General features: G+C 38.0%; 1 protein-coding gene across 2 annotated transcripts; it reads right to left on the reverse strand.

Annotated features, from left to right (window-relative positions):
* Positions 1-8: 8 nt before the first annotated feature.
* Positions 9-25,328, reverse strand: RNF103 (ring finger protein 103). 2 transcript variants are annotated; one of them, XM_070429650.1, is made up of 5 exons: positions 25,222-25,328; positions 24,645-25,070; positions 21,820-21,959; positions 11,171-11,286; positions 9-6,390 (listed from the first exon to the last, which is right to left on the reverse strand). In XM_070429650.1, exons 2-5 carry the CDS (start codon positions 24,868-24,870, stop codon positions 4,818-4,820), a joined length of 2,055 nt encoding a protein of 684 aa, XP_070285751.1. In that variant the 5' UTR covers positions 24,871-25,070; positions 25,222-25,328; the 3' UTR covers positions 9-4,817. The 2 variants fall into 2 exon arrangements, with proteins under 2 accessions (XP_070285751.1, XP_070285752.1); XM_070429651.1 differs by having other exon boundaries at positions 25,218-25,311.
* Between the last annotated feature and the right edge of the window lie 261 nt (positions 25,329-25,589).

Consider the following 25,589-nt stretch of genomic DNA (forward strand, 5'->3'; position numbering starts at 1 on the left):
CAATTAAATTTCCTTATTTTTTTTTTACTCTAAAATTTTCATCAGATCCAATAGCTAAAAGGACGCAACACTTGTCCTCTCTCTGCCTTTTGTCCCTTTGGTAGTTTTGAGGAATAAAATAGCCAAAAGGAAAATGTGGGAGTAAAGAGAAAGATTACATGGATAATCTTTCAGGCTCTGAAATAATCTAAAGAGAAATAATCTAAAGAAGAGATGAAAAGAAGTATGTAACTACAGGAAAAAGAAAATTTGGAATTTTTGACTCGGAGCAGGCCAAAAATTTCGGTATTTTTGTCACTACAAATGGGCACTAAAAATATAATCTTTTGTTTTATCTTCTCTACACTACACTACATTACTAGATGGGTAGTAAAAAGTTTGGTAAAGGGAAAAATATTTTAGTTTTTAAGATTGTAAAAATTCAAGCCACCAATTACTTACTGAATATCTACTCTGAGTCTAATATGTTAAGGATTAACAGTAGATTGTAGCATTGCTCCTGCCTTCAGGAAGCTTATTATCCTTAAAGAAACAAAAGACACAAGAAATCACTAGATAGTGGAAAAAGTCTTGAGCAGAACAAGAATGTGACCTACTATTACAATTAACCATGGAGTTCAGTAACTACAAAACCCACATACTTGGAATGTGTAGTTCATTAAATTCAATTGCTCTAAGAATTCAAACATTCCTTTTAAACGCAGTGAAAGTTTAGAGTCTGTGAACCTCAAATATTTCCTTCAATTCTCCACTTCCAGGAAAATCTGATAAAAGCATTACTTGCTATGCTCAACAATTAAGGATGAACCTGAACCTCTGGCAACTGTTTTCTCTGTGACCTTATTGTAACATGTCTTATTGCATGTCTAACATTCAAAAGGTATTATCTCTTCTTTACACCATGACTGTAGATATTTAGAAGAATGAAGCCCAGTTCCTACCTTAAGGGAGTTTACCTGAATAAAAAAAGATGCATGCAGTTTTAATACAATGCAGCTAAGTATAACAGGCATGTACAAGGTATCCCTGGGATATAAGAAGGGCACACACACACCAGGAAAGGGCAAGGTTTCTCTGATATAGAAGAAGGGCACATATCAGTTTGATCCATTGTTAGTGATGCTAAATTTGACCACATGAGTAAGGTGACAGCCACTTGAGTTTTCACTGTAAAGGTACCTTTGTCTCTCTGTAAGCCGATGGGGAACAAGATGGGTAGGAAGGTGTAAAATTCCTGGAGAAAGTGGGATCCAGCTAAACACTTGGGTTGCGGGAAACGAGTTAAGTCGGCTCGCGTGAATTGCTCGTACTCCGCGGGAGCCGTCTTAAACTCGGTTCATATAGATTTGTGGTGGAGTGCGGGAAACGTGTAAACTCGGGCCGATTGTAACTGCGTATTACCAAATATTTCATTTCAATCGAACCCATACTTCAAAAGATATAGGCATTTTAACGCGCCATCTTATATTTTGGCGGGAAATTCACCCGCAACCCAAGTGTAAAGCAGAGAGGAAGAGTTAAGAATATCCAGGCAGAAAGCATATAGCAAAGCATCAAGCTGACAAAAACTAGAGCATGCCCTGGAGTGACAAGCAAAATGTCCCAATAAGTCTAAGAGGTGGGCCATTAATAGATTATGCAGGGCCTTGAAAGCCAGTGTTCAGGGGACTGGTTTATCTTCTAGTCTAGTAGTCTTCAAAATGTGGTGTGCCCGGGGATGGGGGATAATGTTTAATTGCCTTTTAAAATGTCTATACTTGTGTGTACATTTCATAGTGGACAATATTGTATGTATATGACCATTAGCTGAAATCAGGACCATGAGAGGACGGAAGGTGCAGAGAGAGAATGAAAGCTGTTACACTTACTAAGTACTTAAAAACATCCAGGATGAGCTGTTTAGCAGACAGCTGTATATGAGCTGAAGATTTTGCCCTGGCCAGTGTTTCCCAGTGGTTAGAGACTGCACACCAAAGGATCACGGGTTCGATTCCCAAAGGCATGTACTTGGGTTGCAGGTTCACTCCCCAACCTGGTTGGGACACATGCAGGAGGCAACCAGTCAATGTTTCTTTCATATCAATGTTTCCCTCTCTCTCTCCCTCCCTCCCTTCCTTTCATGCTCTCTGAGAAGCAATGGAAAAAATATCTTCAGGTGAGGATTAACAAACAAACAAAAAAGATTAAAAAAATTAAAACTAAAGATCTGGGGAAAGGCCTTTGCCTGGACGTATAGATTTGGGACATCCATTGAATACATGAGAGAAAAGAGAAGTGGACCAATGGTAGAACTCTGGGAAACACTAACATTTACAATAACACAATTACTTTTTTTCAAAAGTAAAATTAGAACACAAAGAGCAGAGTGTCCCTTTTTTTCTTTTAAATATGTTTTTATTGATTTGAGAGAGAGAGAAAAAACATGTGTGAGAGAGAAACATCGACCTGCTGCCTCCTACATGACCCTTACTGGGGATTGAGCCCAAAACCCGGCACATGCCCTGACCAGAATGCAATAGGCAACCTTTCAGTGCACAGGACGACGCTGAACCAACTGAGCCACACTGGCCAGCACAGTGTTTGCCCTTTTTAAAATTTAAAGAAGTTCCCAAAGATTAATACAAAGTTACTGTTGATCTTCACTATTTCCATTAGTGTATGAAAGTGAAGCTCAGTGCACCATGAAGAAACATTTCAGCAGCAATCCAGGCTGATAATTTTTCTTGCTGTTTTGGGGGTCAGTCAATAAAAGTTCACCATGAAACTTGGGCCTTTTGAAGAAATGGCTTGATTACAGGGCTGGGCTAGGGAAACTGCAAAATGAGCCAGAAACACCTTGCATCAAAAAGCAAGGAAATGCCAATAGGATATAAGAGTTTGCTTAGAAGGACTCTCACCAAATTTGGGATGAATTGAGCATCAACAAGAATAACGAATTTTGACACATTGAATATAAAAAGAATCTGAGTCCACAGTAACATTCAAATGTGAAAGAAAAGTGGAAAATGGAAACTCTTCTTCACACACACAAAAATGCCAGCTAAATGTAGAATAAAGGATGAAATGAGAAAAGCCTCAAGTTACAACTCCTGTTTAATAACTGATCCAGGTTAATAATCATCAATAGATATTAAAACACTGGATTAAAGGTTATTTTTTATATATGTTTTTATTGATTTTAGAGAGGAAGGGAGAGGGAGATAGAAACATCAATGATGAGAGAGAATCATTGATTAGGCTGCCTCCTGCATTCCCCTACTGGGGATCAAGCCTGCAACCTGGCCATGTGCCCCCGACCGGAACCAAACCTGGGACCCTTCAGTCCATAGGCCGATGCACTATCCACTGAGCCAAACCGGCTAGCTAAAGGTTATTGACAAACAAGATATTCACATCGCCTCACAGGTTCTTAAGATAAAGTGAGACAAACTGACATCATGTGCCTCCTGATGTCAAGCAAATGGGAAGTACATTTAATCTAGGCAAAATCTTTAATTTACATCTAATCATGAAGAAACACTAAAACAAATCCAGAATGCAGAACATTCTATTAGCCAACTAGTCTGTACTCTTAAAAAATGTATTAGTTAAGACATAGAAAAAATTAAAAACAACTTTTAAAAGAGGAAGAGGAACTGCTCTGGAGGAAAAAATGAAATGGAAGGATACTAAACTCAATGCATAAACCTTGCCCAGTTCACAACAAAACAAGAACACAAAGATATAAAAAATATTTTGGGAGCAATTGGGTAATATAGATTATGTATTAGATATTAGATGTTAAATTAGGTATGATAATGGTATGCTGGTTATGTTAAAAAAAGATGCCTTTGCTCTTGGGAGACAGGTAATGATATATTTAGCTATAAAGCACCCTGAAGACTGAAGTTTATTTTCAAGGGATCAGGAAAAAGAAAACCAACCAAAGAAAGAAAAAAGATAAATATATACAGAGCAGACAGAAAGCAAATGTAATAGAATGTAAATGCTTGGTGAATTAGAGAAATGAATGTTCATTTTACTGTGTTTCCCAGTCTCTGTAGTTTTGAAATATTTCAAAATAAAAGCAGGAAGAAGATATAAAGTAATCTATGTAAGGCTAATTACTATAGTTGATTTTATTTAGATATGGTAAATACTAATAAATGATTTAAAACTTATAAAAAAAGCTCATCATAAAATTCCTTCCCATTAAAGCTAATGAACCTATAAGATTGACTAACATCACCTCTGGCCAGTGTTAGCACATAATTTCTGCCTTTATTTCCCCCACGAGTCAAGAATCATATTTGCTCTATCTGTAAAACTAACAAATCAATAAAATGCTATAAAATTCAGACACCTTATAAAAAACAATTTAACATTGGAAAAGCTATAATCTTTTGGTTTTAAAATAATTTATTTCATAGTCTGTTTTAATTTCATGTCTCAGAGCATACATTATTTAACCAAGAGATGCTGGACAGAGATTGTAAAAAGGAAGGAAACATTTAGGATAAGAAACTGCCTCAATTTCATTAGAATTTGATCCTACTTTATAAAGTCTTGCTAGGATAAATTTCTATCATACTTCTTTTGTGCTTACAAAAAACATTAACTTCTCAATTGCCAATGTTGTAAATAAAAATCTTTACAATTAAGTATGCATTCAATTGACACACAGGCAACCAAATAATTGTCATCAACATTAGTATAATGTGTATTTCCTGTCACTGCACTAACATTAAACTAAACTTCAAACCACAAAAACATTGTGACTAACATTAAAAAGGCAAGCTGAAGATACTCAAAGCTTATAAAGGACAAATTGCACATGGTTAAGATGGGACATCATTTGACAGGGGCTGATGTTGTGCATATGGCTGCTTTTTTTTATAAGAAGGCCACCGGCAAACAGGGCAACAGTGTCGGCCCCCAGCCAACCACATCGCAATGCAATTCTGATGGAATACATGACCACAAGGCAACCCCATTAGCAAACATCCATTTTCAAAATTCTCTAGACAAACAACACATTCAGTACAGTGCAGCATATCAGCAGGCCAAGTTAACCAATCAGGTTCCATATCTTCATTAGTGTTATATGATCCATATGACCTCCCTTTCCTTTCATGTAGGCTGGTCTGACAATAATTATTGGCACATGAACAAGCCTCAGCACCACAGTGACTTACTCTTCCTACAGAATTGTGAACTATGCTTTGTTTATCTTCAAATACTTCCTTCTCACTGTTAAAAGTGTCTGTGCTCTCGACATCCGAGTCATTTTCAATATCGTGAGAACTCGCCGACATTTCCTCTTCAGACAGGATTCCCAGACACTTAAATTGCCACATTGGCAAGTTTTTTATATAATCAGTTGGTATCAAAGGGTGAAGCCAAAGGTCAGGGAAAGCTAATCGCTCCAAATATAAGTCGGGATCTTCATCCCAATCAGATTCCACAGGGAAGTTCTGAAAAGAAGCAATCGGGTGGAAGAGGTAGCTGGTGTACCAGTCCCATAGACTTGATAACCACTCTAAGTTATTGGCATTGATGTCATCATTGTTGTTGCGTCGTCTCTTCTTCTCAAAGTAATCAATTAGTAAACCATGTCCAAGGTATGTACTGAGAAACAGGGCTGGGTGTGAAGAATAAAACATCCAGTCCGCTCTTACCCATGAAGCCAGTGTGGTTGTATTAGAATATCTCAACAATTTTAAGCTATATTCATAAAAGCTATCTAAGTAAGGGAGCTGTAAAAAGCCCAACACTGGTAGCCAGGAAATAATTAATAGAGAATTATATGTTCCTAAAGTGCTTATGAGAACCACAAATCTCTTTATGGTAGCTCCTTGTGTGATAAATAAGTCCATCCAGGCCATAAGGTTAACTAGAACCAAGCTCAAAACAAACAAATCGTTTACTTCAGGTTGTAATGAGCGCAAAAATGAATCCATGGCCTGAAGGGATATAAATTCACCTGTGTGATTTCCATATCTGTAAATTCCTTCAGGAGTTCTAAGTATGTATGATGGCATGTTATATACACCAATATCTGTCATATAACTCCTGTTGTCCCAATTTTCCACATTAACAAAAATAAACTCAACTCTTCCAGTAAACTTTATACTTAGTGCAGAGAAGAAAGCTGGGGGTTGGTCAAGGTTTGCAAACAGGTATATTTTTACCCAATATTGATCACTTTTATTCCATTCTTCTTTTAAATGTTCAGCATTATAAATGGTTTTGATCCGAGAAGCTGCATGAGTAGTTATCCACTTAAAAATGTGTTCTACTTCAATCTTGCGTCCACTGTATTCTTTAAGCATGACTTTCCCTTTAGAAGTACTTGTTTGTGGAACAGACATAATGAGTGTGGATCGTACCCAGCCTCTTCTCTTGCAGTATCTATAAGAGAGGAAACTGTAAGTAAACAGCTGGGCTGCTAGATAAGCTTCCTCGGTATTGTGCAAACAATCTGTCTTCTCCTGACAAATTTCTTTAGCACTTGAAAGATACCCTCTCCCCCAAACCGAATAACCTCTACAAAATCAATAGTAATATTAATATCTCACAGTTTGTACAAGAGTTTGAAAAGTAAGCTCTCTTTTTGTAGTTTTTTTGTTTTATCTCTCTTTTTAAGAAAGTGTAGGTTGAAAAGTCAAGGAATCAGCAAATACTTCAGCATCTATTATGAACCTACTAACTGCATTAGTGTCGATAAGATCCAAAAGATAATAGAAAAATAATTCCTGCTCACCAGGAATTTAAAATCATATTAAGGAAACAAAACAAGGATAAAACTGCATATATTGCCGAAACCGGTTTGGCTCAGTGGATGGAGCGTCGGCCTGCGGACTGAGGGGTCCCGGGTTCGATTCCGGTCAAGGGCATGTGCCTTGGTTGCGGGCACGTCCCCAGTGGGAGATGTGCAGGAGGCAGCTGATTGATGTTTCTAACTCTCTATCTCTCTCCCTTCCTCTCTGTGAAAAATCAATAAAATATATTAAAAAAAAAAAAAAAAAAAAAACTGCATATATTCCATTACTAAATAATGTTAAGAAAAAGTTCAGAAAAAGGAATATCATAGGAAGTTTGAACTGGTGAAGATTTTGTGAAAGGTTTGGGAACTAAAGTAGGTCTTGAAGATTCAGATGAGCAAAGACGAGAGAAGAAAATCGATTATCCTACAGCACGAGCCCTTGACTTGAATGCAAGCTCTCTGAGGATAGGAGCCATGCTGTACCCATTTATTAACCAAACACCCACCATAATGCCTGATGCACACAGGCAGTTAAAAGTAACGTGCACAAAAGCTCATCTAGAAAAGAGCAAGTCCCATATTGTTTTGTAGTCTCTCATCTCTTTAAAGAAGACCATGAAGAGGAGTGTTTAACAAAGAGGAAACAAAGACAGTAAGTTTTCAGTTGAAGAAGAGATTCAGTCTAACTATGACCCCATTTTATAACAGAGTAAGTACAAAAAAATTACCTAAAATTAAATTGTCATGACTCCAATCCCTTTGAAAATGGACTGATTCTTGCTATAATAATTGTGACATCCTTCTCCTCTAAAAAAACTAGATTACAAATGAAAGGGAATACTAAAAAATAAAAATGGCTGTTGTATTACAGTGGTGAGATAATAAAGGAAAGTTTTCTTTAAAAAAAAAAAAGGTTTTTTTTTTTTTTTCCCCCCAAAAACCTACCCTGTGGAATTTTAAATTATATAAATGTACTTTAATGAAGTTGGGGGAGGCAGGGGGTTACCATGTGGATACATTTTTTTTTAGTACAAACAACTGTCTGTTGATACATTTTGTTTGTTACAGATTTGTAAATGGATGGTAATAAAGTAAAGACAGCATGTTCTGTCATAAAGACAAGGTTAGTGATGACTTTGGGAAATGATCTGGGTGACTCAGAATCATAGACCATAACTCAGCTTCTTGTTGAGTTGATTCACTTCCTTAACAAGATCAGATTCCATTAAAATCAATATTGCTTTAACTGAAATGGTTTTAGAATTATATATCCTAAAAAATAAAATATGTTCTATCCCTTAACAAGGTATTTTTCTAATGCAAAATAATAATTCATTGATATTAATTATATTTTTACCCCCCAAATCAGCAAGTTAAATACATATATAGATAACTGCCTTATTTAATCTTAAATATCTTTAAATAGCTTTATTTTTTTAATCGCATATGGTAGTTATGATGACACATTTCTTCTCTTGGTCATTCTTTTTATCTTTGAAACCACTTCAGAGAATATTTGGCTTCTGATTTGTGTTATAAATGGAACAACAACCTTTCTAATAGAAAACCTTAGTCCGTATAAAACAGGCAGTTTTAGTGTATATTATTTTTTCATGCAAGAAAACAAATGTACTATGTGCTTTCTTTTCAGTTCAGAGCTAAATGATAGTTTTAAGGTTCATCATTACAGATGGAATTTAAGAGTACCCAGGAAAAAATAATTCTGCATGTTATCATGACCTTTCAAATTAAATGTTTCCAGACTTTAAAAAAACTCTAATACTTATTTATCTAAGCACAGTCCTAAAGAAATAAAATACACAAATCAAGTATATCATTAATTTAAAATATACTGCTAAAGAGAAGTAAAGCCTAATGTACATATTATTTTTAAAGAATGTTATATACTTATAAAACAGCAGGCTACTAATATATATATATATATATATATATATATATATATATATATATAAACACCATTCTAAAAAAATCTAATACACAAAGTATATCATATTAATTTAATTTTACTGCTAGAGATAAAGGCAAATGTAAATATTATTTTTCAAGAATGTTATTTTTTATCTGTATAAAAATGTTTACTGCCAATTTAAAAAAAAAAAAAAGCTTTTTAAAGGTCTGAATAAATTCAGTAACAACACCATGAAAATATCCTCTAGTTTTTAAAGTAAAATTTTTGAGATCTCTTAGAGAATTTGAAGACTAAAAATGATAGAAAACATGGCTTATGAGTTTTGGTACTTGAGTTTCTGGTGTGGCATTGGTATTCTGTTTATATAATGCCGTTTCTTCAGATGAAGTCATTGGTCATCTTGGCCTTCCTCCAATCTTTCCTTCACTGCTTATTCCATGGTCCTCCATCCCTGATAATCTCACTATACACCGCCCTGTTTACCACTTAGCTTCCTGCAATTCCAATGTCCTCCCATTTGTTCTTCAATACCCCTAATCTCTCTAACCCTACCCTCATCACCTATAAGATATATACTCATTTCATTTTCTACTTTCTCAAAAAAAAGAAAAAAAAGAGTATAGACCTGAAAGGTACAGCTATCTGAGCTAGATCCCTTGTTGGGGGAATGAAGGGAACTATGGCCAGGCAAGCTGGATACTCAAGTACAAAAATTAAAACTTCTGCTATGGAAGGAGTCAGACACTACCCAGAAGTGGTGGTCCTGAACAGTCTCATGGGGCGAAAAAGGTCAAGAAAGTACTGCTGTACAATGGGACTGGCACACTAGAGGAGGCTGTCCTGAAACCACCCAGAGAAGGAACTACACATTACAGCCGGTTGCAAGTTTGATATGCTTGCAACATAGCCCTAGCTGGTTTGGCTCAGTGGATAGAGCATTGACCTGTGGACTGAAGGGTCCTGGGTTCAATTCCGGTCAAAGGCATGTACCTTAGTTGCAGGCTCCTCCCCAGCTGGGCCCTGTGGGCACGAGTGGGAGGCAACCAACGAATGAGTTTCTCTCACATCAATATTTCCTCTGTCTTCCACTCTCTCTAAAAATCAATGGAAAAATATCCGTGAGTGAAGATAAAAAAAAAAGAAAAAGAAAAAAAGAACACAGATAGTGGAGTAGAGAGTTTTGGTGTTTTAAAAATCCGAGATCAAAATGATGACTAAATTATTCAAAATATGATTAAAACACTTGCTGAATAACTCTATTCCCTGGCCAGTTCTTCTATATCTCCATAATCCTCAAAAGAAGAAACAACTAACCCTGACTAAGCACAGTTTCTATAACAAGAACAGTTCTTACTCTAGGTCAGTGGTCGGCAAACTCATTAGTCAACAGAGCCAAATATCAATAGTACAACGACTGAAATTTCTTTTGAGAGCCAAATTTCTTAAACTTAAACTATATAGGTAGGTACACTGTTATTAACTTAATTAGGGTACTCCTAAGGCTTAGGAAGAGCCACACTCAAGGGGCTAAAGAGCCACATGTGGCTCGAAAGCCGCAGTTTGCCGACCACGGCTCTAGGTGAAAAGCCTTTCCAAAGAAAAGGAAACGTGAACATGACATTATTGAAACTGACACAAGTAGCTGTGCATCAAAATCTTCATCTTTGTGCCCTGGCTGTTGTGCCTCAGTTGGATGGGCGTCAACCTGTGCACTGAAAGGTTGCCGGTTCGATTCCTGGTCAAGGCATGTACTGGAAGTAACCTATCGATGTTTCTTTCTTTCTTTCTCTCTCTCAAATAAAAAAAATTTTTTTTGAAAACAAAAATTTATTCAATAGATAATTAAATGAATAGATGAATTTAAGTTATAACTTGATGGCACTAGAAATGAAAATAAAATTCAATATAAAGAACAAATGGAAAAGTAAAACAAATCAATTTGACAGACTAAATACTGGAGATGATGACAAAGAGAAAAACAAAAATGCCTGTAAGGATTCTTGTCTGAGAAAATGGAAAAAACAAACAATAAAAGATAGAAAAGGAAAGGTAGAAAGGGCACATGGTTTATTAAAGAAAAAGAGGATGAATCTGAATTTGGATACTAGGTTGAGGGAACACAATGTATTAGGGATAATGGTAGAGCACATGAAAATGAGTGTCAAAATGCAAACCAGAGATCAGAATTATGGAAGAAGATTAGGTAAGTACAAAGATGTCACCAAAAGCCATAAATGTGAAATCTCTCTGGGAAAGAAAAGTGAAACAAAAAGGACTGAAGACATACAATTAAGAGTGTCCCTCACTAGGAAGAACACAGACGAAGCAAAGAGAGAGAAAGTAAATAACTGCCAGTTTATCAAGCATCTGTGTGACTAACAGTGTGCTGAATGAGAGAACTAGCTTTCATTTTAAAGAGGCTTCTAATATCACTGTCTTTATTTTTAAAAATTCTGGTCAGAACTCAGATTCTAAGAACTGCCTAATCAACTTACCTGGGGTCACTAGAACAGTTGAAAGTGCCTGTCCGTATTCCAAATCTTGACACCTTTTTCACCATTTTCTCCCAGTGGATTTTACTCACTAAGGGACTTCTGTCGTTTGCTATGACCTATTCCCCCCCAAAGAAAAACAGAAACGTTAATAACTTAAGATAGAGTCAAACCAACCATTTTTAATATAACTTCACTTAAAAAAAAATTCTGTTCACAGTTCTTCTTTGCTGTACCATCATATCACAACTGCAATTCTTATAAAAGGAGCCACTGTCCAACTGGACAAGACTTAAAATACTGAATACAGTACATTCCACTCGCACATTCTGTGCTAGTTACGCAGAAGGGGAGTCAAAGCCATATTAAAAAGCTAGCCACATCCCTTTCTCTACCATGTGGCTTGTTCTCTAGAATTAAGTTTCATAGGTTTAAGAAAATGGCCCTTGGAGTCATTTCTCTGCTCTGAAAATTTTAAACAATAATACAAATAAAGCTTACTTCAAAATGATCACCTGTGGGTTCAATGCGTTCAAATTTTACTTTTTTAAAAGTATAATTATGGAGCCAAGAGTCAAACACATGTTTTATATTAAATTATGCTTTGACTAAAATCAATACTACTACTTTCATGTCCTTTCATAAAAATTACGAAAGGTTCTAACATATAAAAAGAATTACCATAATGAATTCTACATTTTTGAACTTCTACTTCAAATATGCAAGTTGCTTTCAAACACAATTAGCATTGAGAGCAGAAAACATTTTTTTAAGAGAAAAACAAAGAAACTAAATTAACCTAAGTAAATGAACTTTCAAATTATGTAATGACTTCTTGGTCTAATAGTTAACACCAGTAAAAAACAAAAATTAAAAAAAATATATATATATATATACACACACACACACACACCACAGCCCTGGGCAGGATGGTTTAGTTGGTTGGAGCATTATCCTGTACACACACACACCAAAAAAAAAAAAAAAAAAAGGTTATGGGTTTGATTCCTAATCAGGGCTCATATCTAGATTGTGGGTTTGATCCCTTGTTGGAAAGCATAGAGGAGGCAACTAATCAATGTTTCTCTCTAAAAATTAATAAAAACATATCCTCAGGTGAGGATTAAAAAAAACAAGAAACACAAACACAAACAACTAAATAGGAACTAAAGGAAAGCCGAAAATATTTGTTTGATTTAAGCCCAGGGTGTATATATCCCAAGTGTTATTGTTTTTTCATGAATGCTGTATTACTAGAACTATTTAATTCAAAATTACAATACAATACTCGGAGGGCCTCTAATCTTTCTGGAAGGAAGGGCTATTTTCATGTTCACAAAGTCTCCAGGAAGTGAAATCCCAGGGGAGTGTGTGAAATGAGTGCCAATAGTCAAATCCCAGGAAGAGGCGGGAGACAGCACAGCTACCTCCTCTGTGGAAGTCTAACAAATTTCAAGGAGAGAGAGCACATGGTAGTGACAAATGACACTGTTAGTGCCAACAGTCCAATAAACCCTGCCATATACCATTGGTGATATCATCCTTATGCCTACAGAGACATACATACATATGTAACATTTTGTAACAATTTTGAAGCTTAATAAGTACACATACATAGTACTTTTTAGTGACAATAAATGGTCTTATTTAGGAAGGCATAAGTTATTATTCAAATGCTGAGATGGTTGAGGTAACCAGAAAAAGGGCAATTTGAAGACATGATCTTAGTAGATTAGATGAAGGCTCTTTCTGAGGAGGTTCACATCAGTTACAAGTCAGTCCCTAGCTTTCAAATTTTTCCACAGTCCAAAGGTGCTGTATAAATTTTACTTGAAGAATAAGGGAGATCAAGCAAGACAAGCATTTCTTTTATTTTTTTCCCTACCACTCAAGAGTCAATGTAGTAGTTCTTTTTCCTGCCAAGTAATCAAAGAAATCATAAACTTATTTTTCAGATTACTCAGTGTTAAGCGATCACCATACTCCCCGTTCTACCTTCTTTTTAAAAGAACTACCTTTCACTCCCATTTTCTAATCAACCCTGCAAATAAACATCTTCAGGTCTGTCTTTAAAATGACATTGCATTAAGGGATTAATCAAGAGGTTGCTTGAATCAATATAAGGTTTGGCCCTAAGTCTAGGGGCATCTTCCAGTGAAGATCCTGATCACTGCACAGGTATCTTTCAGACTTAGAGCTCCAGGGCTAGGAAAGGAAGTAGGAATGACAGGGGATTGTTCCCAGGCACTCAGGTTACAGTACAGACAGAAGTGTGTGAAGAGAGGTGGGAACACTCTTGTGGCAAGTACATGACAATGTTCAACCCCAGGGCCTTATTTGTTCAGCAAGCTGTTCCAACACATGCTTTTGGAGTTTAATGATGCCTGACTGAGAGAGCCACACAAAAATGAAAAATCCCCTGGGCATTGCATGAAAGCATTTTATTTGACTCTGTAGTTGTTTATGCAATTAGAAATTATTTTGTCCAATGTCCTAAACAGTTACATTATTCAATTAGAGACTTAGCATAAATGAAATTTGGTGGAGGCTGAATTAAACAACCACTAAAAATTTTTTTAAAAAATATATATTTTATTGATTTTTTACAGAGAGGAAGGGAGAGAGATAAAGAGTTAGAAACACCGATGAGAGAGAAACATCAATCAGCTGCCTCCTGCACACCTCCTACCGAGGATGTGCCCGCAACTAAGGTACATGCCCTTGACCAGAATTGAACCTGGGACCTTTCAGTCCGCAGGCCGACGCTCTATCCATTGAGCCAAAACCGGTTAGGGCTAGAAATCTTAATATTTTCACAAAATAACTCATCTGGTTGAATCACATGGCACAACAAAACACTGTAACCCTATTACTTTTGTGTCACACCAGTAAGAGTTCCCAACTATTGCTTATAACAAAAAGTATGCACAATAATTCTGAAAGGCACTCACACTGCTGGTCTTATTAAGAGGGGATCATATTTCTTGGCAGTTCAGAAAGGATATTGCAGTCTCTGTTAAGAAATATTTTCAGAGACCAGAAAAAACTAGGTAAAAGTACAGCCTGAGTTCTAAGTCTGCGAGAGACTTGCCAACAGGCTAGAAGTGAAGCTATCTTTTCACCCCCTTCCCAAGTCTCTCTAATTGGCATCCCAACACTTCCTCACCATTGTATTTCCAGAAGCTAGCCTAGTGCAGCTACCCTAACTCACTTGGTATTGTTTAAATATTTATGTTGAACCCAACAATTTCAGCTTTTAATGTTTTAGTAACTCATTCTCTTTCTCTGATTATACAGGTTCTCTGAAGTTTCCAAGTTTTTTATTACTGTTATAATGAAAGTGCCTTCCCCAACAACTTGTCATCTGGAATGTTTTCTGGACAAACACTAGCATAAATAGTTCCTTGCTATGTAATTGAGCATCAATGTCTTTAACCCTCATCTGGCATAAAGACTTCCAATCCAGTATATTTAAAAATACACTTTTCCCAGAAAAAGACTACTGCAATTTTCTTAGGTTCCTTCATTGTGTAATAGACTTCTTTAGGATCCTTTAAGATGCTAGCACCACAATGGACCATCTAACTCAGCTGGGAAAGATAATCAATTATATACTAAGATTTTTACTGCCCCACACATTTTAGTAAACCAAACTGTAAGCTGTTCTATGGCATAGACTACATGTTATTCACATTTGTGTCTTCAGTGCTTATCACAAGGTTTATATATTTGTTAGATGGTTGGATGAATGGATGAAACCAGTAGTTTGCTGGTAAACGTTTAATAACCAGTTCTTCAGAAGAAAAAGGAAGCTCTGATGTGCTGATTTCCTTAGTATAAATACTCCCAGATGGCCGACTTCAAGTTAGCAACATGACATCTCTACATATGGAGTTGGGAAGAGATGTTAACAATCGCCCTTCATGACACAGCATGAGTTGGCTGCAGCACATATCACTGGATGGAACTGGGCTGGACAGTATATGATGCCAAGTGCCCATATCTTCTCATGTCAACCTTATGTAGTCCAGTTACACTTACAAGGAAAAACTGGGCTTCAGGTTATTGCCTATTCTCTTCCACATGTACTACAGGTGCTACATTGATATAAGAAAAAGCCACAGACTTTTGCCTACACATTTTAGAGGTGGGCTTTATTACTAATCAGAACATTGGACATATGCCTTTTAATATTGTTTATCCCCATATGACAATATCTAGGCTAAATTAAATAACAACTGCACAGAACACGAGTGTTGTGCTATGATATTTTCTGCATCTCTCAGTAATTCATTTTAACAGAGAGATTCCACTTTCAAAATTATAGACCAACCTAAACATTTATACACAAATTGTATAAAGTCATTAAAAATGAGTATGAGTGATTGACAAAAACAAAACTCAGTGGCATTTAATTATTTTTTTTTGTATTCTTACAAGCTTTCTCTATGAGAAAACATTAAAGTTTTTGACCAATACAAAAGAAAGAATAAAGTGGCTGGCTATGTATTTCACCTTTGGAATAATGTCAAGAAAGGAATAAACAGGTTAGAATCTTCCTGGACAAAACTATTGTCTAGGAGCAAAGGTGAACAACTTTTAAAACAGCTATTAACTCTTTTCAGCCAAGCAGGAAATACACTAGCATAATACTTCAGTAAATATTGACCTAAAGCTTTACTTCAAATAATATGTTGTTTTTCACTGCTATATCAAGTCTAGTGATGTTAAATTTCCTTATGATGTGACAAAGCCAGTAGAGAACAAATACCACAGTCCTTCTTCGAACAAAAGTCAAAACAGAGAAACAGAAATCTTAAGATAAGGCTAAATCCATAAAACCCATCAAGTATGCAAAGTTTTCCATTTCAGAAGCCTATCCACTATTCTATCTGCCTAAGAGTCTCCTGAAAGAAAGAAATTGTCTTCTGTTTCGTGATACTAAGACTACTGGGTGGCGGCAGAATCAAGGAATCTACAAAACTGAAAAATAGCTAATGAAGGATATAAGCTTAGGTTAGAAACAAAGTAGGAAATAACAGAATGTTAAAAAGAGCTGTTAGGAAAAAGAGCTATTCTTTCCACCTCATATTATAGAGAATGTAAGATAGACATAAAAAGTTTGACATGAAAAGGAGTATCCTAATACTCTATTTTAACATAAGGATAATTCATGAGCATGAATACATCTTCAATTAAGGAGAAATATATATTGCCGAAACCGGTTTGGCTCAGTGGATAGAGCGTTGGCCTGCAGACTGAAAGGTCCCAGGTTCGATTCCGGTCAAGGGCATGTACCTGGGTTGCGCGCACATCCCCAGTAGGAGATGTGCAGGAGGCAGCTGATCGATGTTTCTCTCTCATCGATGTTTCTAACTCTCTATCTCTCTCCCTTCCTCTCTGTAAAAAATCAATAAAATATATTTTTTTTAAAAAGGAGAAATATATAAAGATCATTAACATATATTATTCAGAAAATAAACTCATGAATTATAGAGAAGATAGAAATCATCTATATATATATAAAAGCGTAATATGCAAATTGACCAGATAACGGAACGACCAGTTGCTATGAGGCGCACTGACCACCAGGGGCAGGCGCTCAATGCAGGAGCTGCCACCAGCCCGCAGGCCCCAATTGCCCGATGGGGAACAGGGAACCAGGGGTAGGTAGCAGCGAACGTGGGTGGCGCCAGGCCAAGGCGGGTGCTAGGGAGCAGGGCCCCGATCACCCCGCCAGTCACCCACACACAGAGGACGACCGGCAGCAGGGTCAGTGAGCAGGCGGGAACGGTCAACAGGCTGGCAGGCTCCAATTGCCCGATGGGGAACAGGGGACTGTGGGAGGGTGGTGGCGGACGGAGCTGGCTGATGGCAGTCAAGGAAGATTGGCCCTGATCCCTGATCGCAGGCCAGGCCTAGGGATCGTACCTGTGCATGAATTTCATGCGCCAGGCCTCTAGTAAGGAATATAAGGTGAATTAAATATATTATAGAAAGTCCTTTTCCTTTTGTAGTGTCATTCCACATGGAGTGTTACCAAAAAAGATAATCAATCTAGATTGCCAATCAATCCATTTCAGAAAAATAATGAAATGACCAAGTGATGGAACAGCTAAGTCATATACCCATTTATTAAAGTCACATTTTCCCTAAATAAGTAAATGCAGACATCCTTTCAGTAAAACAGTATATAAAGTTTAAAGTGCTAATTATCAGTTATATGCCAACTAACTACATTTTTCCTCAATAAATACAAAAGGAAACTATAATTCATCTGAGGAAATGATATTAGAAAACTGGGAGTTAAAAAAGAGAGAACTGGGATGTGTTAAACTATTTTTTACACAGGATACCTAAAATAAAGGCAATTTGAAGAGGATTGAATTGGCCGAGATTTATGCATCCTCACGGACTTAAAAACAAAACAAAACGACAGAACAAACTGAAGTTAAGCTAGCTTCTTCTAAAATACCGACAATTTGCCTGGCTGGCATGGCTCAGTGGTTGAGCTTCAACCTATAAAGCAGATCACAATTTGATTCCTGTCAGGGCAAATGCCTGGGATGTGGCTCGATCCCCAGTGGGGGTATGCAGGAGGCAGCTGATCAATAATTCTCTCTCATCATTGATGTTTCCTATCTCTCGCTCCCTCTCTCATCCTCTCTCAAATCAATAAAAATATATTTTAAAAATAAATAAAAAACAAAATACCAATAATTAGAAAAGATAATTCAATTTGTTAAAAACTAATTCTTGAAAGTTATCTTTTACAAGAGATTAGATAAATATGATTTAAGCTGAAAGAATGACAAGTAACCGAGAGAATATTTCTCTTCTGTTTCTAGGAGATATTTTAAATTTTAAATTAATTAATTAATTAATTTTTAAAATTCTCACCTGAGGAGTAAGGATATTTTTCCATTCATTTTTAGAGAGTGGAAAGGAGGGGGGAGGGGGCAGACACCGAGAGAGAGAGAGAGAGAGAGAGAGAGAGAGAGAGAGAGAGAGAGAGAAACATGTGAGAGAGACACATGGATTGGTTGCCTCCCAAACATGCCCCGGGACTGGGATTGAACTTGCAACCCAGGTATGTGCCCTTGACTAGGAATCGAACCTCTGACCCTCTGATGCACAGGCAGATGCTCTAACTACTTAGCCATGCTGGCCAGGGCTATTTTTATCTACCTACCTACCTACCTACCTACCTATCCATCCATCCATCTTTTAAAAAAGGTTTCTTTTAAGAGCTCACACCAAAGTTTCTGTGCTGATTAGGTTAGCTAGTAAGTTCAGAGTGCCGAGGACAGGGTTTTAATCTCAGTCTTCTCAGGTATACTGCCAGAGACTGTTCTTTCAACACAAGCCAGCCATTTGACAGATGTAAGCCACTAATCCCAAGGAATACAAACCAGACATTGCAAACCTTGAAGGTCACTGGAAAAATTAAGTATGTGTGCCCTACTGCATCATTAACACACAGAAAACCATATAAATACATTCCACTTTTCTTAGAAGTCATTTCTCAACTATTAATACCTATGAGGTTTAAAAACTATTTTCAGACAAAAATAATTTAGTGATTAGAATTTATAATGCTAACATTCACTATCATTATTTGGTCTTTACTTCATTCAAGTGTCACCTTATCAGAGAATTCCTTGCCACTCTCTGTCTCCTAATTTACCTAGCTTATTTCTCTTCTTAGCACTTTCCACTACCTGATGTTATATTAAGTATTTACTTATTTAGTGCCTACCTCTCCCAAGTGGAATTTGAGCTGCCTGAAACTAGACCACTTTCTTATACCATATACAACAATAAACTCAAAACGGATTAGAGAGTTAAATGTAAGATCTGAAACTATAAAACTCCAAGAAAAAAACTTAAGCAGTAAACTCTTTGACATCACTCTTAGTAATATCTTTTTGGATATATCTCCTCAAGCAAGAAAAAGAAAAAAATAAACAAATGGGGCTATATCAAACTAAAATTTTTTTGCCAGTGAAGAAAACCGTCAACAAAATGAAAAGGCAAAAGACAACCTACTGAATGGGAGAAGATATTCACCAATGATACATCTGATAAAGGGTTAATATCCAAAATATATGAAGAACTCATACAACTTAACATCAAAAAAACAAACAATCCATTTAAAAAATAAGCAGACGACTTGACTAGACATTCTTCAAAAAGACATACAGGTGGCCAACAGACATATGAAAAAAATGCTCGATGTCACTAATTACTAGGGAAATGCAAATCAAAAACCACAATAAGATCTCACCTCACACCTGTCAGAATGGCTACCTTCAATAAATCAACGAACAAGAAGTGTTGTCTAGAATGTAGAGAAAAGGGAACCCGTTTGCACTCTTGGTGGAACTGCAAATTGGTGCAGCCACTATGAAAAAGTGTATAGCGGTTCCTCAAGAAATTAAATATAGAACTACCATATGACCCAGCAATTTCATTTCTGGGTATTTATCCAAAGAAATCCAAAACCGTAAATGGAAAAGATATAAGCATCACTATGTTCACGCATTATTTACAATAGCCAAGACGGGAGCAATCTAAGTGCCCACTGTTAGATGACTGGATAAAGATGTGGAACATATATACAATGGAATATTACTTAGCCATAAAAAAGGATGAAAAATTACCATTTGCAACAACATGGATGGACCTGGAGGGTATTATGCTAAGTGAAATAACTCAGACAGAGAAAGACAAATACCATGTGATTTTGCTTATATGTGGAATCTAAAAAAGAAAATAAACAAAATGGAAAAAACTCATAGATACTGATGGTCCCCAGATGGTATGGGGGGAAAAGATGAAAAGCATTAAGATGTACAAATTGCCAGTTATAAAAACAGTTATAGAAATGTAAAGTACAGCATAAGGAATATAGCCAATAATATTGTAATAACCATGTATGGTGTCAGATGGGTAGCAGACTTATCAAGGTGATCAGTTTGTAAAGTATATAAATGTCTAATCACTATGTTGTACACCTGAAACTTATACTGTATGTATGTCAACTGAATTGGAAAATAATTTTGTTAATATTCACCTGAGGAGCCGAAACCGGTTTGGTTCAGTGGATAGAGCGTTGGCCTGCGGACTGAAAGGTCCCAGGTTCGATTCCGGTCAAGGGCATGTACCTGGGTTGCGGGCACATCCTCAGTGGGAGATGTGCAGGAGGCAGCTGATCGATGTTTCTCTCCCATCGATGTTTCTAACTATCTCTCTCCCTTCCTCTCTGTAAAAAATCAATAAAATATATTAAAAAAAAAAAAATTCACCTGAGGCTATTTTTTCTATTGATTTTTTTTTAGAGAGAGTAGAAGAGAGAGGGAAAGACAGAGAAATAATGATGTGAGAGAAACACATTGGAGGGAGAGAGGAGAGGAGAGGGGGAAGGGGAGAGGGGAGAGGGGGAGGGAGAAACATCAATGTGAGAGAGACACTTTGGTTTCCTCCCTCACGCACCCCGACCAGGGATCAAACCTGCAACCCAGGTATGTGCCCTTAATTGGGAATCAAACCAGAGACCTGTAGGTAAATGGCTGATACTCTAACCACTGAGAAACACTGGCCAGGGCAAGAAACTAATTTTTTAAAATTATTGAATTAAATTATCTGGAGGGTAATAGGTCAAACACAATAGAAAGATTGGAAGTAAAGGAAAGGTCAAGAATATCCAATGTAATTACCCGAAGAGTTCCCAAACCTTAACCCTTTAGCCCATTGAACTACAGTATTATCACATCCTCTTTAGATATATATATGTATTTATTTGAGACCATGTGCAAAAGAAGTCTACCTATCCACAATCATAATGTAAATCAGTGACAGAATCAGCTCTGCAACTAAGGTCTCTGAATTCAGCTTTTTCTACCACATTTTGTAGTAATGTTCCCATATTGAAAGAAAGTCATATTGGAGATATATAAAGCAATGGCTATTTTAATTTTTATACCCTGAATCAAACTTTGCCAATTCCAGTGTGAAACGACAAGAGCACTAGACAAGAAATTAGGGGACTTGGAATTTAATCCTGATTCAATAAGCATAATTTTATCTGCACTCATGATGGTAATTTACAATTGATACTTTAAAGAACTTACATTTTTAATAATTTAAATAATCTTAGCCTTGCCCTAATGATATTTATAAAATTACGTGTTCGATACATTGATTTTCCTAACTTACATTAAAATACATAAATGATAATGTGTGCTCACTCTTTACCATGAGTGGTACATAAACTATACTCTGGGAAGCATAAAAGATATTTTTAAATCCTTCACAGCTCTAAAATTCCAATATGCTAATTAAATCTCACAGTTTTCATAAGAGGTAGGGTTCATTTGGGTTACTTAAGTAAAAACTGGAGTTCACAAAAATTAAGAGATATGGTACAAACCACTAAATAAAAGGAATATATTTATGAAGATCCAACAACTAAAATGGATTTGCTTCTGCTGTTTCTAAACAAAGTGGTCAACTCTCTTTCCCTAACATTTTAAGAGGACACTGGAGCCTCCCTATGAGAACTGAGTTATGTCTAAGAAACCTGACATAAGTACACAGAAGTGTTACTAATTTGGTAAGAATAAATTCACTTCTATCGCTGTTTCTGGTACCTGAACCAGCCAGATGCCATCTTTTGTGTCTTCTACAAGCTCATAGAAGTGCATTTCACCACTGAAATTGGTACTGGAAACAGATTCAGATGCTTCTTCTTCCTTGAGTGCAGAATAGAGCTCACCTTCCATCAAGTCACCTGGAGACAGAAAAAATAACACTAATAAGATTTCAAAAATCCCTCATTCTCATTTTCAATGATCAATTCCATTTTACAATGTTAAAAATCATGTTATTATACTTTCATTTCACTCTGCTCAGAACCTGAATACACCCATTTAAAATCCACACATTCAATAAATATGTAATAAGAACCTACTATGTATTAGGCAAATATGAACAAAACAGACAAAAAACCATCTTCTTGTGGGGCTTATATTCTAGGGGTCATCAGATAATTTATTGAATGTATACCAGTCTAAAAGCCACCACAGTATTATTTAGTTTTGTGTATAACATCCAGGCTTCAAATAATTATTTATAAAATATGTTTTTAATGATGTTAGAGAGAGAGGAAGGAAGAGGGAGAGAGAAGGAAACACTGATTCGAGTAAGAAACATCGTCTGGTTGCCTCCCGTATGCACTCAGACTGGGGATCAAACCCACAACCTGGGTATTGAACTGGGAATCAAACCCACCACCTTTTGGTGCATGGAACGATGCGGCCAAACAATTGAGCCACGGCAGCCAGGGCCAAACAATTTTTTTTTTGTTAATCCTAACCCAAGGATATTTTTACCATTGATTTTTTTGAGAGAGAGGAAGGGAGAAAGAGAGGGAGGGAGAGAGAGAAACATCCATGTGGGAGAGACACATCAATTGGTTGCCTCCTGTACCAGCCCTGATAGGGCTGGGTATGGAACTTACAACCCAGGTACTGCCCTTGACCAGGAGTCAAATCCTTGACCCTTGGTGCTCTGGCTGGTGCTCTAACCACTGAGTACTGGCCAGGGCCAAACAATTTCTGAACAGTATGTTTTATATGCTTCTGACTTACAAGATTTAGAAATGAGTTACAGAATTTGCCATTAATGCATGCTTAAAATAGCAACAGATCTTATATGACTTGGAAGTTAGATACAAAAGATTACCTATAAGAACAAACTCCATATTCAAACACAAATTAACAGTATAAATTTAGAGCTTACATCATCAAATATAAAGGGAAACACTAATGTCAAATCATGTTAACTTTGGCCTTAAATTTTAAACCTGAGAAAACAAGCACTTTATCATGATAGCAACAAAACCACTCACAACGAATAAAGTTAAACTGCAATCCCAAGACTTCTCTGCTATAAAATGTGTGATCTCAGTCATATTTTTTGTGGGCCATGTGTATTCTTCAAGTGATATATACACTCCTGTATACTCAAAGTGACAAATATTTTTAGGCCCAAGAAAGGCAACACTAAATAAAAATCAAAAGGAAAAAAAATGTGTTATTAAACTATTTTACCATGAAAAAGGATTTGGCTTTGGCAGTTAAGATACTTCTCACTTCTAAACCTAAAGTGTTTACTTATTAGAAATCTACTTTACTCCATTCCCCCCACCCAGAAATAAAAGTCTCCATAAACCAGTTAGTAAACAAGAGGCAAGAATAATACACACAATTTTGTTTCCTCTGAAGAAAAATGTACCACTTTTACAGAGAGGGTTCCCTCCTCTGCACAATAGTAATATGAGTTTGAGAACCCTTAACTTGCAAATACGTGAGAGCTAAACCCTCTGGAATTAATATTCTCGCCTATCATAACATATGGCTACAGGGTACTAAATAAAGAAAACATTTTTCTTGTAAAAGACACAGCTGACAGCTATACTTGAAACAACAACAACAAAAAGGTAACTATCAGTTTCAACTGCTATCTACAACAACCCAGAATGCCTTTCCCAAATGATAGCACATCCCCCCATTTCATGAAGAACATATCTAAACAAGGATATACCTTGTCCAGGGGTGAAAAAAAAAATTAACCATATATCCCACCAAATCCTACCCCAAAACCAACAGTTACTGAAAATGCATTTTTAAGATGCTATGCTCTTAGCACTATTTCCATTCTGTTTATCAGCCCATTTCGGCTGATGCAGCAGTGCCTGTGACACAGAAGGGAAAAAGTTCACATCCAAAATACAAGGATTTTCAAAAAGCCCTGACAGAAATATAAAACTAGGTAGGTATTCACAAAAAAAAACACATACATTTTCACCACACTTAAAAGTATGAAAAGCTAATACTGCACAATGTACGCTTTCTCTATGTTTAAACCCATTTCACATTTAAACCTCAGGCCTACATGCATCTCTGATATTAAGTATTCCAGTGGTGTTTTCCCCCCTCGGCAACTGGCTATTGTTATCCTGACAAATATCGCTGCGCACAGGCAGCGTCTGGTGGTGTTTCTCACAGCCTCGTGAATTTCAACTGGCAACTAATAATGCTTTCCCGTTCGTAACACTCCCCAAGTCTGAGAAAAAAAAAATCACGGAATTTGGTAAACAATGCTAACAAGCTGCACTTTAAACTGTTATTTTAAAACAACCTTTACAAGATCCATCTATCCCCTATAAATAATAATTCCAGGCCCCTTCTCAATATGGGATTCACATCTCTTTTTTTTTGTAGAAAACCTGGACAAAGAAAGACTGGGCAGCTCCCGGAGGAGACGGCTTAACTCTTCCAGGTAAAGCCTCACTCTGGGGGACCACCAGGGGCGAGGAAGTACAGGCCCCCCCCACCCAACCCCACCCCCGACCCCCTAACCCCCACCCCCGGCCCCGGGCGGAGGCGACCGCGGGGGAGCGCCCGGCACTTGCCTGACTTCTCCACCAGCTCCCGCACATCCTTCTTCTCGGGGAGCCCCGAGTAGCCCAGGCCCCGGCACTCCAGGATGGTCTTCAGCTTCTTGAAGCTCAGAGCCACCGGGTCCACCAGCTGGGTGGCCAAGATGCCGGTCTCGTACCACACAATGGCCTCGAAAAACCTGGCCAGGACGAACAGGACCAGGAAATAGAGCAGCAAGAAGAACAGCTTCAGCCACATCTTCCCCGGCGGCGTCGGTCCGCTCCGGCTTCCGAGCTCCGAGTGCGAGGAAGAGGGCGGGGAAGGGCGTGCGCTCGCCCGCTGGGCCCGGGCCCTCTCGGCGCGCGGGTCCGGCTCGCCGCCGTCACTGTCGGCACATCCCCGGCCCCGAGGCAGGTGGATCGGGGTGTCTGCAGGGCGAGGGCCAGGCGAGGAGGGGCCTTCCAGTCAAGAGGCGAGAAAAATGAAAGGAAAGAACTTTAAATGCCCCGTCCATGAAACACCGCAAGGAGAGGAGCGCGGGCCGGCCTTCCCGCCCCGCAGCCTCCAGGGGAAGGGGGAAGCCAAAAAAAAATAATAATTCCGACCCACAAAGGAAGCCGGGTGCAAGCTGCAGGCGGGGCCGGGGGGGCCGGTCGGGATCCCGCGGCGGGTCAGGAGGACGCGGCCCTCGGTCCGGCCAGGCCCGGGGCCCAGCGCCCAGCGCGAGGAGGAGCGGCCGCCGCAGCGCCGCGCCCGGGGCCCAGGGCTCGGCCCCACCGGCCGCCCAGGCTCCGCGAGAGGCGCGGCGGGCACGGCGGGGGCGGCGGCTCCCGGGTCGCTCCGGCCGGCGGGCGGCGCCTTTCAGGCGGGCGAGCACAGCGGCCCGGCCCGGGAGGGGGCGTCGCGGTCTCTGCAGAGGGAAACGGGGCGCGCGGAGCGAAGGTCCTGGAGGAATGAAAGGAAAGACAGGCCCGAGC

The sequence above is a fragment of the Myotis yumanensis genome, unplaced genomic scaffold, assembly GCF_028538775.1.
Source record: "Myotis yumanensis isolate MYYU_CA2020_CCGP unplaced genomic scaffold, mMyoYum1.0.hap1 SCAF_11, whole genome shotgun sequence".
Lineage (NCBI taxonomy): Eukaryota > Metazoa > Chordata > Mammalia > Chiroptera > Vespertilionidae > Myotis > Myotis yumanensis.